We start from the raw sequence: 15,823 nt of genomic DNA on the forward strand, positions 1-15,823 counted from the left end.
ATTGGCCGGTCCGGGCCATCTCGTTCGATCGCTAAGAAAGAGTGTGCGATACCCCGACATTTTGACTAAATTTCCTAATGGACGCTCGTCAAATTGTCGAGGCTTCGCACAGAGGAGAGCGAACTAGGGATCAAGATGGGCCGGCCCAGTTACGAGATAGTGCACGCGGTACAGCGTCCGGTTTTGGGAACCTTCTGGAGGGTTCCCTAACGGTTTTGGGAACCTTCTAGAAGGTTCTTGAACCGGGTTTTCACCGATTTTTTCCGTTTGTTTTTTCTGTTTCTGTTTGTTTTGTTCTTTTACTTTCTTTATTTTTCTGTTTCTTTATTTCATTTTTCAATTCCTTTTTCTTCTCTATTTATTTCTTTTTGTTCTCAAGAATTTCAAATTCTTTTCCAAAATTCTAAAAATGTTCCAAAGTGCAAAAAAATGTTCTTTGCTATTAATTTTTGTTTACAAATTCAAAAAATATTCTTCACTTTCTAAAAAATGTTCGCTTTTCAAAAAATTCCTGTAAGTTCAAAAAATGTTCATGTTTTCAAATTATGTTTGGGAGTTTCAAAAAATATTCTAATTTCAAAATTTGTTTACCAATTTCAAAAAAATGTTCATATTTTCAAATTTTGTTGCGAGTTTCCATAAATGTTTCCATTTAAAGAATTGTTTACAAATTCCAAAAAATGTTCATGTTTCAATTTTTGTTCGGAAGTTTCAAAAAATGTACGCAAGTTTTAAAAATTATTCATGTGTTCATGTTTTGTTTGGGAGTTTCAAAAAATGTTCCCAGTTTTCAAAAATGTTCGAGAATCCAAAAATTATTTTCAAATTTGAAAAATGTTCCGGTTTTCAAAGAAAACTTTCACGTTTTCTATTTTTGGGAGATTTTACAAAAATGTTCCCATTTTGAAAAAATGTTTGCGTTTTTGGAATTGTTAATTTTTTCAAATTTTATTCACAATTTCTAAAAGTGTTCGCTGTTTCATACAACTTTCACGTTTTTTTTCTAAAAAAAAACGTTTGGCGTACAAACTTTTAAAGATGCTCGGTTTTATTCTTAATATGTTGTGCTGCGTACTTCTTTGAAGCGTCAGGTCTCAGGTTCGAACCCTGCTTAGTGCATTTTTCTTCTCGATCGCTGCATTTTTTCGTTCCGTACTGGTCGCTAGCGATATGGGCCGGCCCAGTCGGGAGACCTGCCTGTGCGTCCGGTCGACATTCTGCCGCAAAGAGCAGCAGATAGGACCTCTTCATTTTGACCCAGAGTGTGTCGTATAGGATTTCCCCCATCTCTTTGCGTCAAGAAGTCCCATGGGCGGGCCCATATTGGGCTAGGTACCTTTACCAATGCATATCTTCGGTTTTCTAAACAAAAACTGTAGTAGCAAAGGTAAAAAATCATAAGACTTTAAACGGCAATTTCTCTACAATTTTGTAAACATTTATTGAAAATACGGACATTTTTGAAATGTGTGAAAATTGATTGAAAAAATATCTCCATTATTTAAAAAATACGAACATTTTTTAGAACGTTGGTGAAATTTTTAATAGATTCTACTTAAAAAACATTTTTTTTTTAAATTTGAGGAAAATAATTTAAACTGAGAAATCTTTATAAGGAAATATATTCCAAAAAAGTAAAAAGAAAAGCCAAAACAGGAAAAAAAGAAAAAGAAAAAAGAACATGAAAGAAATAAAAAATAAAATTGGTAGAGAAAACAACATAAAGAAAAGGAAACGAAAAAATCCGGCAAATAACATTCTAGAACTTTCCTAAAACCGGAAAAACCGAGATGCCAACTGGCTCGGCCGAGTTTGGTCGGCACCTTGCAGCAACGAGCAGCAAACAAGATTCACGAGCAGTTAACGCGGGAATAAGGAATCATCTTTAAGTGCCGGCCCAACATTTACATACAACAGTAGTCCCATGAAGTCCATTAACATGGGAAATCAGGAACTGCCTCCACAGGCTCAATTGGTCCAAGTCATGACAGCAGAAACTGATCTCCTTTTCTTTGTGGCTTTGTATGTATGAGCTTTACATGGGAAAACAATGTTGGTTTGTGCTTTGCTACTTTCTGAGTCTAGCTTCCCAATACAAAAAGACCAGAAGATCTTCCAAAAATCATAATTTAATCAGCGAATTTTGTTAGCATCTGATTAAGGCTAGCCATGAGACTGACAGGCACTAGGCTCTCAAGAGTCTCAGATGTTAAGGTTAGCATAAAATCTGTGCTAGATTGCTGTGGGCGCTAGGCTAATCATACCAGTTAGTTAAAGTTGTCTTTTTACAAGATGCTCTGATACACCCAATCATTATTTTTTTTTCTTCTTTTTTATCAAAAATAAATAAATATTTCCTTCTCCAAAATAACAAAAGGAGAAAAGGCAAATCTTTCCTTCTATTTTTTTGACACAACTTCTTTTTACAAGATGCACACTGATATATGAAAACAGTTTATTCTCACAAAATGCAAATGACAAGTTTCTCCTTTTCTTTTTTGACACACAACCTTTTTTTGTGTCAGGTTAAAGGCAGCTTTTTATCAGCATGGAGGAGAGTCAGCACTTTTCTCAGCCATAGGCCAAAGCCAGTGCCTTCTCTTTTCTTTGCTTCTTAATTTGCTTTTGCTTAGGGCATGTACTGTGATTGGGACAATACCCTACCGTTCCCCATCTAACTGTCCTTGCAAGCAGCTAAAGCCTAGTAGGATATGGCTGCAGATGTGGCTTAGATTGTGATCTGCGTGCAAATCAGTTGATAAAGATTCATTTTGCTTTGCACTCTCATGAATCACCATCCTATTTCCTGAACAATGTTAATTTGCTAGTGGTATGTGATCCAGTAAGTTACCTGAACATGAATGCTATTCTCCAGGTGGGCATAATCCAGCATCTTGTCTGAATCCAATACCTCGGAGGTAACATCGTTACCGCTGAAAGCGACGAGTGGGCGGGTGCTCGCTGCACAATGTGCGCGAGCAAAACCTCGGGGAATTTTATGTCACCGCACTGGTCTGGATCTACTACCGGTTGTCGGCGACGAAGATTTTTCTTATTGCTGCGTCTAGGAGCTAGCCTGGCATTGCTGGCCGTTTCCTGATCAAGAAGTAATGTGCAGTTGCAGCAAAGTGTAGTTCCGTCATGTGCGCCAATGCCGCATCATACCGACAACCCGCTTTCGCCGTTCCTCTTCGCAACTGGGAGCTGCTAGTCTCTCGGCCTCGCCAATTCCCATTATCAAGGGAGATGGATGAGACAGGGAGCTTTCATACTAGGTGATCACCCCACTAACAACTCACCGTCCTGCTTTCCTCTGGATTGGATCGGACGGGACAGCACCGCCTTTTCTGCACAACTGAATAGCTCTGCACCCTTACCATGATGAGAATAGGGTCAAGTTTGTAGCCCAAACAAGAGCCTGCCAAACCCACCAAAGTGTGCAAACAGTGGAGTCTTTTCCACTGTCACTGCCAACTCAGCAACGGAGGAGATGCTTCCACCAAAATCAAAATATCTTTGCGATTCGTGCCAGTAGCTTCTCATGGCACTGAAGGAAAAAGAACATGTCGAGATGGACCGTTTCATGCCAATAAGTAATCACATTATGTGTTATCACTAGCGCCTTTTCTTTGGGGGGTAAAAGGGTCATTTCTGCGTATCCTCCGTGACATCTCTTTAGTTTTCAGAGGGATCTCCGTCTGGTAAAATATGCCTATAAGTAGTCCATGACAAGGGCATCATCATGGCAATACAAGTGAAGGTGTGTCAAAGATTCATTCGGCAGCGCAATGTGGGGGATGGCGCGCATCGATGAGTGGAAACCGGTGATCGCAATGCTGATCTTCGACCTCATCTCTGCCGTGACAACGGCCCTGATCAAGGCGGCGCTCGAGGAAGGGCTCGACCGTCTGGTGCTCATCACGCTGCGTCAACTGGTGGCCACAGTCTTCCTTTCTCCAATCGCATTTTTCAAAGAACGGTACTACATAAATTTTGAATTGCAGAAGATGACCAGCAGAGTTCAGAACTCATCCTAGAATATGATGCTACTGTTGTTTTTTCCTTTCAGGAACACACGGCCTAAGCTCACACTGGAGATCCTCGTGTACCTCTTCTTCAGCGCAGCGTTAGGGTACGGTTGGCAAACATAGCATCACAGCAATCACTTCCTCATATTAGTACATCAACCCGGTTATATAATGTTCTGCCAGAAATGATTCTGTTTGATTCATCATTGACTTTCCTTTTCCTCCCATTTTAGCGCCGCGCTCTCTCAGTATACCTTCTTCTACGGGCTGCAGTACACAACAGCAACGTTTGCCATAACTTTCACCAACCTGGCTCCTGTGCTGACTTTCCTCATCGCGGTCTTGCTCAGGTGTCTGCGCAAATTTTCAAATTTACCTGGCACCTTTTTCATGCACTTTGTTCTTGCTAATATCTGAAACCCTTTGGGAATACTGCTCATGGATGCAGGGTGGAGTCACTGAACATGAAGAACAAGGCAGGAGCTGCGAAGATCATCGGGACACTCATGTCGTTCGCCGGCGTCATGCTCCTGACCCTCTACAAGGGTGTGGCCTTGACACACCAAGCAGAGCCTTCAGGCCAGCATGCAGAAGCAGCAGCTGCAGCAGAATCTGGCAAGAAGAGCTGGACCCTGGGCACTCTAGCATTACTGGCGAACTGCCTGTGCTTCTCCTTTTGGCTCTTGCTGCAGTCCAAGCTCACCAAGAAGTACCCAGCACTCTACTCCAGCACCGCATACATGTTCCTCATCAGCTCCCTGCAGGGCGGGGGCCTGACGGCGGCGATACAGCGGCGGGCATCGGTCTGGGTCCTCACAAAGCCAGTGGAGATTGTTACAGTACTATACACAGTAAGATCTTTTTGTTGCAGTTTACTGAAAAAAGGATTTAAGAGAACTCTGCAGAGAGTTGACTGAACCAAAGAACACTTGTTTCATATGTTGCAGGGAATTTTGGGGTCTGGAGTGGGATATGTACTGATGACATGGTGTGTGGAGAAGAGAGGGCCAGTGTTCACTTCAGCCTTCATCCCCATCATCCAGATCATGGTGGCCATAATTGATTTCTTCTTTCTGCATGAGAACATCTACCTAGGAAGGTAAACCTGATTTGCTTCAGATTATAAATCAGTACAATCTCATGATCATTCATTCATTCATTTCTCATACTGAAATAAATAATGCTTAATCTTTTCAGTTTAGAGTGAGTCTATCCACTTATGCACTTGCAGAACTGCAATGGCTGGTCCAAATGGCATCACCTTTTGTATTTTTTGTTTTGGCCTTGCAGTGTACTGGGATCCATACTGATGATAATGGGCCTCTATATTCTGCTGTGGGGAAAGAGCAGGGATGCCTCGGCGACAGTACCACCTGCCAAAGAGGAAGAGGATAAGGAGAAGCAAATCAAATCATGAGGACCAAAGCTATGCAATTCTTAGGTTGAAAAACTATGGCATATATTCCTCCTTAGTTTCCTACGCCTACGTAGTTTAACCAAGAGGAATAGTATACAGTACTGTCGTATGCGTTTTCGCTCGCACAACGAGATGATATGTCGGGCAAATTTCTGCAGTGATGTGCCTAAATGTAGCCCAAATTCTTCAGGTGAAAAAGAGCGGCGGGCATAGGTTGCCCACATCTCAGTACGTTAGAAGGTCACATCTGTCACACTGAGCATGAAAAGAAATAAAAGAAAAGAAAAGAAAATATTCTCCGCACGATTTTTGTACGACCACCCCACGGTCCTGTGGGGGCCGCTATATCGAATCAATGCTTTGCGATTTGATTTGGACTTAAAGAAACAGTTTGCTCATCAAAGAAGAGACAGTGGGCATTGGATCTTCGAACTTTCTCATGGGAAGGCATTCCCCTAAATTGTTCCTTGTAGGTCCTAAAACGGGCTCATGCCAAAATTTTCAGTGCTAAAACAGCATCCAATGCCCTACAGTGTAGAAGGCCATGCAGGAAGGATCACAAGCTATATTTTGCTTGCCGGAAATTGGAAAAAAGGGGGGCAGAGCCTTACTTTGTTCCTTCACACTGTGCAATAAAGAGGCAGCTATTCGATTCAGCTGGGTGCGCAATTTGCTCGATGCGGCAAATTTTCCACAATTATTCAGACATTAAGAGAACAAACGATGTGCTCCTCTCCCCCGGGCCATGTTTTAGCTCACAGTCACGTGTGCGAAAACGAAACCGCGAGTCGGAGACATGCCTTCAGATGCCATTTTCCGGACCTTCGCCTGTCACCACCCCTATAAAAACCATGGCATAACCAGAAACAAATTGCCCATCAGATCATCGAGGCGGACGAACAGACTGAGAAAAATGTGGAGTGCAGGATGCGTGGAGCAGTGGATGCCGACGGTGGCGATGGTGGCGACGAACGTCGTGATCGCCGTCATGACCGCGCTGCTCAAGCAGGCGCTGAACCAGGGGATGAACCGGCTGGTCCTCATCACTTTCAGGCAGATGCTGGCCACTGTATTCCTTGGCCCCATTGCCTACTTCAAGGAAAGGTATCATCATTACTATTATCAAAAGCAAAGGCAAAAACAGATCAGCATGGTGATAAAAGCAGCTGCTAGTACTAGTACCAGTAGTCGTCGTTGGTATTTCACTGTCGCTGATCATGAGCTTGCGCTGGCTTTTTTTCTTTCTTTCCTCCTTTCAGGAAGACAAGACCAAAGATCACTGCTGAAATCTTTGGATACCTGTTCCTGAGTGGAATCCTCGGCCCGGTGCTGCTTCAGTACACGCTCTTCGTCGGGCTGGAGTACACGACCGCAACATTTGCTGCGACTTTCGGCAATCTGCTCCCGGTGGTTACCTTCCTGATATCACTCGCTTTCGGGTGGGTAAATGTTCCTCCTTTGTTTCTGTGCCAGAAAGTCATTTTCTTACATGCAGGTCAAGTGCAAAGTTTCATATCCTACTATGTAGCACTATTATAAGTTTGAATTGATTCCGTTTGAACACTTTTAACATTATTCCATTAATTAAACTACTACAATGGCAACTTGAAATGCACCAAGACCCTAATAGCTAGTTTGATTCTGCACTATTACTTTTAAAAATCTGTTTTCATCAAATCTACCACATAATAGCATCTTGAACTGAACCAACAGCAAAAGAAAAAGACTTCGGCTTTACGGACCACATCGATAAGTGATAACTTCACCTATTAACAGAAATTTAACACATGATTTCCTAAACCATGTGAATCAGAATCAAACACTTTTTCAGAAGCTAAGTTGCATTGCACACTCATGAGTCATGATTTGTAAAAAAATTTACTAGAACACCAAACAAATTAATTTAAATTTCATCCATAATTTGTGCTAGGTATGAGGCGCTGGAGGTTCGGAGCAAGTCCGGGAGCGCCAAGATCTCCGGCACGCTGCTGTCCCTCACGGGGGCCATGATGCTCACCTTCTACAAGGGCGCGTCCCTCACCCACCACCACCTCCACCACCTGCCTCCGTCGGCGGCGGCGGCCGGCGAGGAGGAGCAGCACCGGAGCGCGGTGCGGTGGGTGCTGGGGTCGGCGTCGATGCTGGCGAACGTGGTGGGGTTCGCGGGGTGGCTGCTGCTGCAGCGGCGGCTCACGCGGCTGTACCCGGCCGTGTACTCGGCCACGGCGCTCATGTCGCTGCTCAGCTTCGCGCAGGCGGCGGCGCTGGCGCTGTCCACGCAGTGGGGCGCCGGCGTCGCCGCCTGGCGGCTCCGCGGCACCGTCGAGATCGCCGCCGTCGTCTACTGCGTACGTGGGCACGCGAGATCCGGTCCATACGTCGACTCCTGATGGTTAAAGATGAAAGATTTTGATTTGGGGATTGATTTGTTTGGATTTGGATTTGGCAGGGGGTGGTGGCGTCCGGGGTCGGGTACCTGCTGCTGACCTACTGCGTGGAGAAGCGGGGGCCGGTGTTCACCGCCGCCTTCAGCCCGCTGGCGCAGATGTTCGTCGCCGGCATCGACCTCTGCGTCCTCCACGAGCCGCTCTACCTCGGCAGGTCCGTCCGCCATTAAACTGAACCCACACCCACTCTCTGAACACTGTTGTTTTCCGTCAGAGTGCTCTGCATCAGACAGTGAGCTCATTCAGTGTCGAATTGTCGATTGATCTGATGATGATATGGTGTTTGCAGCGTGCTGGGGTCGGTGCTGGTGATCCTGGGCCTCTACCTCGTGCTGTGGGGCAAGAGGGAGGAAGCCGCCGTCGTCGCCGCCGCCGCCGCTCCGGCGAAGACGGTGGAGGTAGCAGCAGCTGGCCACGGAGACGTGGCAGAGCAGCAAGAGAGAGTGTGACTCTGAACTGAAGTTTTGAACTAGAGAATCTGATGGACTGAAACTAATCAACACTATACCGTAGGAAATTTGGATGAGAATGAGATGTTGTGATGTTGTGGCCAGTGATCTTAACATGAGAATGAGATGCTCTGGTGAAGATGGAGATGAACTATGAGATGTTGAATGATGGTGTCAGATCAAATCTATAAATAGGATCCCTGATTTGGCGATTCACTATGTGTCGTTCGTTCATGTCCGGATTAGCAATGGTCGATCTCCGGCGAGCTGAGCCGTTCAGCCTGTCAGTCTTGGGCATGGCCGACACCTGTGTCGTCCTCCATTGACGGGCTGTCACTCCACGTACGAGCTCATAAATAACCATGGCGCAGAACCACGCTCCTGCACGATCGAGGTAGCATGGCGAGGAAGCAAGGAGGACGCGGCCACATCACGTCCATGGCGGCAGCGCTCGCCGTGGCCGTGGCGGTCCTCTTCCTGGCCGGGGCGCCGCGCACGGCGCAGGCGGCGGTGATGGCGGCGTCGGCGGGGATCGAGGAGGCGTGCCGGGGCGCAGCGGACCGGGACGCGGCGGTGGACTACGAGCACTGCGTGGCGTCCCTCTCCTCCGACGCGGAGGGCCGGGACGCGGCGGACATGCACGCGCTGGCGGCGGCGGCGACGCGGATGGCGGTGGAGCACGCGGCGGCCACGGAGGCGCGGATGGAGGGGCTGGGCGAGGCGGAGGGGAGCCCCCGCGCGCGCGCCAGGCTGGGGCGCTGCACGGAGCTCTACGGCGCGGCCGCCGACGTGCTCCGGGACGCGCTGGACAACATCCGCGCGCGCGTGTACGGGCGCGCCGTGGAGCAGATCGCGGCCGCGCTGGGCGCCGCCGAGCGGTGCGAGGACGCGTGGAAGGGCGAGGAGGTGGCACGGGGCGGCGGCGGCGTGCCCGTCGCCGGGCACGACAAGGAGTACGGCCGCCTCGCCGTGGTCGCGCTCGGGATCACCAGCGGCATCGCGTGATCGCCGGCAACTCTGCCACGTGGAAGACATCCGTGCTCGACTGACGTAAATAAAGTGCAATGGGAATATAATAAACAAATAAACCCTTTTTTTCAGCAGAGTGAATAAAACCCATGAGTATCAAAGAAGACGATCGTGATATAAAATGTAAAATGTACTTAGGAAAAAGTGATACGACTAATGTCTACTAGGTGATGCTATGGGCCGTTCAATTTCTCCGCTATGACCATCTAGCGACAATTACAAGCACTGAAGTGAGCTGAAGGCGCGTCATCGTCATCGCCCCTCCTTCGTCAGTGACGGACAAAACTTGTTGTACTAGGCAGTTGAGAAGTCGTCATGCTAAGAGCCCATAGGACCAGCACACCAGAACAACAACCGCCGCTGATGAAAAGAAATTTAGATCAGAAGGATCCAACCTGTAGACACATGAAGCTGGACGAACGGAGACCAAATTCGAGCTGATCCACCAAACACAACTACTGACCCAATCTTGCGATATCCGTTGGAGATACAACTCCATACGCCCTCCGACAAAGCTAGACGCATCACCGGAACTAGAGCTAATATAAGCGGGGAGAATTTTATTCCATCTTCAGAGAGCCGTCGTCATCTCGTCTTTGTGAGCAGGACATAAACCATAACAAAACTCAAAAAACATGTAAAAACGAAGCCCTCCCATGGGCAAGGACCGAGATCCACCGCACCACCATGCCCTAAGGCCACAGGAGACAGGGAAGATTGGTGTCGCTGTCGATCGATGGGATGCAGGAACCCTATTTGCCTGTTCCCTTGAAGGAGAGACGAGGGGACGAGAGACGCGTATGAGAGCAACCATACAACAACTAGCGAATAGCGAATATGAGATATATTCTTTTGTGAAAATAAAGTTGTGCCATTGATTAAAAGAAGTGAATACAACCCCCAACAAGGACCATATTACAACAACGCCCCAGATGACACGTGCCACTCAACCACGCTGGGAGAGGGCCGCGAGTCTAGCCAGCGTTGGGAGAGCCGACCGACGCTGCTCCACTTGGAAGCCTTGGGAGAGCCTTGCCACCAAGATCTTGTGCATTACTGTACATGGGAGATCTTGGGAGAGCCGATCTTGTTGGTAAGGTTGGAAAAATCAGGACTCGGCACACCAACCAAACCGCCAAGAAAGTACGAATTGCGAAAAATTAATCGGAAGCAGTGTGTCCGGTTACGGCAAACCGAACGCGTTACCTGGGCCGAACCAAACACGTACGTCATTAGTTGATGCACGCGTTGGCGGCGGATGGCGGTGGAGCACGTGGCGGCCACGGAGGCGCGGATGGAGGGGCTGGGCGAGGCGGAGGGCAGCCCTACGGCGCCGCCGCCCCCGTGCTCCGGGACACGCTGGATAACATCCGCGTGTGCGTGTACGTGCTGGGCGCCGCGGAGCGGTGCGAGGAGGAGGCGGCGGCGGCGGCGGCAGCGTGCCCGTCGCCGAGTACGGCCGCCTCGCCGTTGTCGCGCTCGGGCTCACCAGCGGCATCGCCTGACCGTCGATCGGCCGCTTTTGGCACGTGCAAGACATGCGTGCTCGACTGACCTAGTAGTAAATAAAACGAAATGTAGGCATGCGGTCTTCAAGAAAAATCGATGTGATCCTTACAACTAGCGAATCTAAGACACCTTAAATGTCATACTAAGTCTTACATTATCTCGTACAAAAACGTCTTACATTATGAGACCGAGGAAATGTTTTTCTTTTGCGAAATAAAGGCCTGACATCGATTAAAAGAACGGAATACAACCCCTACAAGGAGCATATTACAGCAGACACGTGCCACCCAACCATGCAGGGCGAGGGCACATGGAGGGCCACGAGTCTAACAAACATTGGGAAAGCCGAACGACGCTGCTCCACCCCGAAGCCTTGCCGCCGACAATCACCATCAAGCAGAACCTTTAGCCGGACACCGGTGATGAAGATGATGACCAACAACCTAAAGGAGGATGAAGACGACTTCGTCAAGCGGCCTCTTGAGACACATGATTAGTTTTTTTTTTAGAATCACCCGGGGAGGAGTCCCTCCACCTGAATATACTACTTAAAGTGGCCAATATGTCAGGAGAGTGATCCAGTTTATAAGGGAAACCGGATCGAAAACCTAAAACAAGTTGACCCGTTTATAAGGGAAACCGGGCCAAAAACCGTACAACAAGGTTACAAGGAGAAGGGAAGAACAAGACACCCAACAAGGGCGGGACCTAGCTAGCAGACTAAAAGGACCATCGCCACGGCAGACACAAGTAGTTATGGGATGTTGTCGAGGGATCACAATACAGAGACTTTGCGAGGAACCTAACGCACCGCATTGCGTGCATACCGAGCCCCACGGCACAACTCAGGAGCAACCACAACCAACGAGTGCGAAAAGCACGAACCTTGACTGGGTGCCCCGCCACGGAAGATCGGAACGATTAACAATTTGGGGAGGCATCTAGCGCCATCAAAGAGCAAAGATGAACCAAGACATCACCAAGAGCACGACGCTCGCCGCAATACATCGGCCGCCACGGGAGAGTCTGAGTATGCATAGCGAGACACCTTCACGAGGGGGAAACAGATGGCCGCCCTGCGGTGCCAAAGGCACCGCCACCAAACCCCAGAGAACACCACCAAACAACCACCGTCGACTCCAAGCCAGTCGCACCACCACCACCACCACCATTGGACCCTCCGACTGTTCCCAACTTGGCCACACCACCACCACCACCAAACGCTGCACCCTCAACCACACACAGGCACAGAAGCCGCCGTTTGGGTCTCCAAGATGACGCCTCCAGGGAGGTAGTGCCGACAAGGACACAAGACCGTCATCCGATCCGACAAGCCAGATCTTAGGTTTTCACCCGGATACCACAAAACAAAGTACTGCAGGTGCTGGAGCTCCACAACGACACCTCATACGAGGAAAACGATGTCCACAGACATCATTGCCGCCGACATCGACATAGTCGATGCAAGGTTCTCACCTGGAGTTTGAGCACATACTTACAGCAAGACGACAGCTGACCACCACCACCATCGGGCCCCTCCGAGACGAAGAAGCACATGAATCGTCGCAGCCAACCGCACCCCGCGGAGACCGCATACGGCCAAACGTCAGCACTAGGCACTGGAACCACCAATGGCCGTCCGAACGCAGGGCCACCGGACGCAGCGCGAGCCGCCGAACCTAATCGAGCACCATGCCGCTGAGGAGCAGAGGAGCGCTGCCCGAGGCTAGGAACCACCATGGTCCCGGCCTGCAGCCAAACATCAGGAGCACCAACACGCCCCACGCGTGCCACCGTGCACCTGCCGGAGACCAGATCCGAAACGCCCTAGCACTGACCAAAGGCGGGGGAGATCGAAAACCGGCGCAGCAGTCCACCAAGCACCACGAACAACACCCACCGCCACCAGCCTCCACCACTCCCGCCTCCACCACCCAGCAACACCACCTCCCCGGCTGGCCCCACCTGGCGGCCCAGCCAACACCGGCCGGATGTGGGACGGTAGCCACAGATCCGCCCCCGCCCCAGGCCAGTCAGCGCCCGAGCAAGCAGCAACGGGCCGCCGCACACAGGGGGCCGGGACTGGCCGGCAGGGACACTGGGATGACGCCGACGAGCGCTGCCTCCGCCCGCCTTCGAGGCCGGGTGCCCGATCCAATCTGACGCATCCTGACGTCCCTCCTCTGACGAAACGGTGGCCGCGCGGTGGAGGAGAAGCCCCTCGCCGCCACCATCCCCGGAGCGCGCGCGGCCTTTGCCGGCAGCCTCCTCAGGTGGCGGCGAGACTGGGTGCGAGGGAGGGAGTGGAGCGGCGGTGCGAACAGGGGCGCCCCCCGTGTCGCCCGCTCTTTGAGACACATGATTAGTAGATCATCAACGCCAAGGATCATGTATAACAACATGCGCCAGAGAGGAATAAGCCCCTTGGATGGGCTGTGACCTCCCTGTAGAAGCTGAAGCAACGTTGAAGACCTGCTTGCCGGGGATGTGCGTCCAAAGACCACAAAGTGGGCCTCCAGCTAAGGACCTTGAGACATTTGGCTACATCTGCATGTACAGGAATGCGGGACCCCCCCTCCCACCCCCCCCCCCCCCCCCCCCCCCCCCCCCCAGCCAGAGCAGTAGATGTAGTATGATAAAATCTCCAGCTCAAGTGAAAAGAACCGTTGCCCATCCATGGAAGAAGAAAGAGTATGCAACGATTCCAAAGAAACTTGTTATGTCAGATTCATAGAAACCAAAAGTGAAGCACAAGATCTGCACGAAAAGATTTTTGTGTCTCTATAGATCGGATGGGGATAAACTAGTACTAGCAGATTAAGGGAAAGGGAAAAGGGCAACAATCTAGTAAGATCCCAGGCACAACCCTTCGTGGACGGCTTGGCACCACCATGGTGCCAAGAATCAAAAGGGCAGAAAAAGACTGGGAAATCACTAGGTGGGAAGGGAGGTTATTTAGCAGGGCATCTCTAGGACGAATCGAGCCAAAGTCGTCGACGAGAAAGGCCACGACAAAGAACAAGCTGAGGACGACCAAGAGAGGAGCTCGACGGTGCCTCCACCCCGTCGAGTAACAGCCAAAATCTAGCCACGTCGGAAGCAAACATAGTAAGAAAGGAACCTACAACTAATGCACAGGACAGGAGTGCCCCCCTCTCACCTCACCAGCCGGCGAGGCCGCCAGATAAAATGAACGTTACCATAGTTCCTAGAGTGAATTCAAAGTAAGAGTGGGAAACATCTTACGACACGTTTGGTTCGCCGAAAAACTTGCGGCTTCCGATTTCATCGGTTTGCAAAACAGTAGCTAGCGTTTGTCTCGCCGTCGACGTTTTCCATAACAGCGTTTTCCGATACAGCGATTCATAAAATCAAAACCGCCCGATCGGAGGTGATTAGAAAATCATGATTTGACCGCATGAACCAAACAAAGAACGTAATGTGAAAATTAATCGGAAGCAGCTTATCCCGTTACGGCAAACCGAATGCGTTACCTGGGTCGAACCAAACGCGTTGTTAGTAGATGAGGGCATCAATTAGTTATCAGTTTTTGCTAAGTTTGTCGATGTACATTCTGTGAGAGCAAGCCCAAAAATGTTAGCGGACTCATGCTAGGTAGTGTGAAAACAGCAGCTTCCTTGATAAATAAACTTTCATCTAAATTATTGTCACCATTGCGTCTGTAGTCCAACGGTTAGGATAATTGCCTTCCAAGCAATAGACCCGGGTTCGACTCCCGGCAGACGCAATTTTTTCCTAAGGTGCTGCCACTTACTTGTTCCATGATATTGACTTTTTATTATACACGGAAAGTTTTTAAGAGGACGCTCTGATTTTTTCTATCTATACTTTTAAGGATGCTAGATAATTGTCCATGTGTTATAATTTTCTTTGTTTTTACATAATTTTTTGATGTAGATCCGTCATCTGATACATCCAACTGATCATTACAACTACAGGAACACAAACATCACAGACATCTCCGAAAACTTTAATGAAAGGAGTCCAGAACCCACCGTAAAAAAATACTCTCTCCGTTTACTAATATAAGATGTTTTGTATATTTTAATATGGGATACATGAAGACTGAAATAAGCCAACAAATACACTAAATGCGTCTATATACATCTAACTCAGAAAAATGTTAGAACATCTTATAATAGTGAATGGAGGAAGTCCTATATTTTCATTTTACAAGGCAAGGTACGTAGATATGTAGAGTCATGATGTCACAGTTTAACTAAGCTTTGCTGGTCAGGAGTCATCAGGTCACGTTTAACCAAGCTTTGCTGGCCAGGCAAGCTTGGCGCTTGTTAACCTTCCCTGATAGCTTATGTGCTCGGCTACTTAAAGCGAAGTACTACCCAAATGGAAGATTGGAGGACATGATGTTTTCTGGAAACCTGTCTCCTACGTGGCAAGGTATTTGTCATAGACTGGAACCGTTAAAAAAAAGGCATAGTATGGAGGATTGCAAATGGCCAGAATACTCGAATCTGGAGAGACCACTGGTTGGTGCGTGAACCTACTTGGTGGCCTAATTACACACAAAAAGAAGCTTAGCCATAGTTTGGAAGGCCCGCATTCCTCCTAAGATAAATTTTTTCTTGTGGCAAGCCTTCCGAGGCCGGCTGCCCTCGGCTGATCAGATTCGTAAGAGAAACGGGCCGGGCTCCCAGTTTTGTGCTCTTTGTGGTGACGTGGAAGATTCGGATCATATCTTTTTTCACTGTCACCTGGCTAAGCTTATTTGGAGTTGTGTGCGGGACTGGCTTCATGTGTCTTGGGCCCCTGCCTCCTTTGCCGAGTTGCGCAGCCTAGCATCCAACCTTTCCGGTGTTTATAGACGGATCTTTTGGGTCGGCTTGGGGGCTTTATGCTGGTCTCTGTGGACTACTAGGAACAAATTTACTATCGAACACGTGTTTCCGGCTAAACCGGCTG

The 15,823-nt window shown here is 48.9% G+C and overlaps 3 protein-coding genes, 1 long non-coding RNA gene, 1 other non-coding gene and 1 pseudogene across 6 annotated transcripts; 4 read left to right on the forward strand and 2 right to left on the reverse strand.

The window, feature by feature from the left end:
• Positions 1 to 3,661: 3,661 nt before the first annotated feature.
• LOC109785479 (WAT1-related protein At3g30340) lies at positions 3,662 to 5,748 on the forward strand. The gene is made up of 6 exons (XM_020344082.4): positions 3,662 to 3,979; positions 4,070 to 4,132; positions 4,262 to 4,378; positions 4,477 to 4,879; positions 4,976 to 5,127; positions 5,319 to 5,748. The coding sequence occupies exons 1-6, from the start codon at positions 3,789 to 3,791 to the stop codon at positions 5,443 to 5,445; spliced, it is 1,053 nt and encodes a 350-aa protein (XP_020199671.1). The 5' UTR covers positions 3,662 to 3,788; the 3' UTR covers positions 5,446 to 5,748.
• Positions 5,121 to 7,734, reverse strand: LOC120969672 (uncharacterized). Its single transcript, XR_005764018.2, has 4 exons — positions 7,463 to 7,734; positions 6,628 to 6,909; positions 6,057 to 6,534; positions 5,121 to 5,401 (listed from the first exon to the last, which is right to left on the reverse strand). It is a non-coding gene; the product is annotated as an uncharacterized lncRNA (long non-coding RNA).
• LOC109785477 (WAT1-related protein At3g30340) lies at positions 6,242 to 8,507 on the forward strand. 2 transcript variants are annotated; one of them, XM_073505557.1, is made up of 5 exons: positions 6,242 to 6,549; positions 6,705 to 6,884; positions 7,376 to 7,815; positions 7,895 to 8,046; positions 8,182 to 8,507. In XM_073505557.1, exons 1-5 carry the CDS (start codon positions 6,242 to 6,244, stop codon positions 8,350 to 8,352), a joined length of 1,251 nt encoding a protein of 416 aa, XP_073361658.1. In that variant the 3' UTR covers positions 8,353 to 8,507. The 2 variants fall into 2 exon arrangements, with proteins under 2 accessions (XP_073361658.1, XP_020199670.1); XM_020344081.3 differs by having other exon boundaries at positions 7,376 to 7,793.
• Positions 8,508 to 8,515: 8 nt separating this feature from the next.
• Positions 8,516 to 8,781, reverse strand: LOC141027927 (uncharacterized; annotated as a pseudogene).
• LOC109785480 (putative invertase inhibitor) lies at positions 8,741 to 9,466 on the forward strand. Its single transcript, XM_020344083.4, has one exon. The coding sequence runs from the start codon at positions 8,741 to 8,743 to the stop codon at positions 9,344 to 9,346; it is 606 nt and encodes a 201-aa protein (XP_020199672.1). The 3' UTR covers positions 9,347 to 9,466.
• Positions 9,467 to 14,555: 5,089 nt separating this feature from the next.
• TRNAG-UCC (transfer RNA glycine (anticodon UCC)) lies at positions 14,556 to 14,627 on the forward strand. Its single transcript has one exon. It is a non-coding gene; the product is annotated as a tRNA-Gly (tRNA).
• The last annotated feature ends 1,196 nt before the right edge of the window (positions 14,628 to 15,823 follow it).

The sequence above is a fragment of the Aegilops tauschii genome, chromosome 7 (genome assembly GCF_002575655.3).
Source record: "Aegilops tauschii subsp. strangulata cultivar AL8/78 chromosome 7, Aet v6.0, whole genome shotgun sequence".
NCBI classification, from domain to species: domain Eukaryota; kingdom Viridiplantae; phylum Streptophyta; class Magnoliopsida; order Poales; family Poaceae; genus Aegilops; species Aegilops tauschii.

Bases quoted from the DNA above. Each gene is read 5' to 3' on its own strand.
- LOC109785477 (XM_073505557.1), top strand. From the start codon at position 6,242: ATGCCTTCAGATGCCATTTTCCGGACCTTCGCCTGTCACCACCCCTAT. The intron at 6,550-6,704 runs GTATCATCATTA...TCCTCCTTTCAG, and splicing joins ATTGCCTACTTCAAGGAAAG to GAAGACAAGACCAAAGATCA. The intron at 6,885-7,375 runs GTGGGTAAATGT...AATTTGTGCTAG, and splicing joins CTGATATCACTCGCTTTCGG to GTATGAGGCGCTGGAGGTTC.
- LOC109785480 (XM_020344083.4), top strand. From the start codon at position 8,741: ATGGCGAGGAAGCAAGGAGGACGCGGCCACATCACGTCCATGGCGGCA.
- LOC109785479 (XM_020344082.4), top strand. From the start codon at position 3,789: ATGTGGGGGATGGCGCGCATCGATGAGTGGAAACCGGTGATCGCAATG. The intron at 4,133-4,261 runs GTACGGTTGGCA...CTCCCATTTTAG, and splicing joins TTCTTCAGCGCAGCGTTAGG to CGCCGCGCTCTCTCAGTATA. The intron at 5,128-5,318 runs GTAAACCTGATT...TTGGCCTTGCAG, and splicing joins GAGAACATCTACCTAGGAAG to TGTACTGGGATCCATACTGA.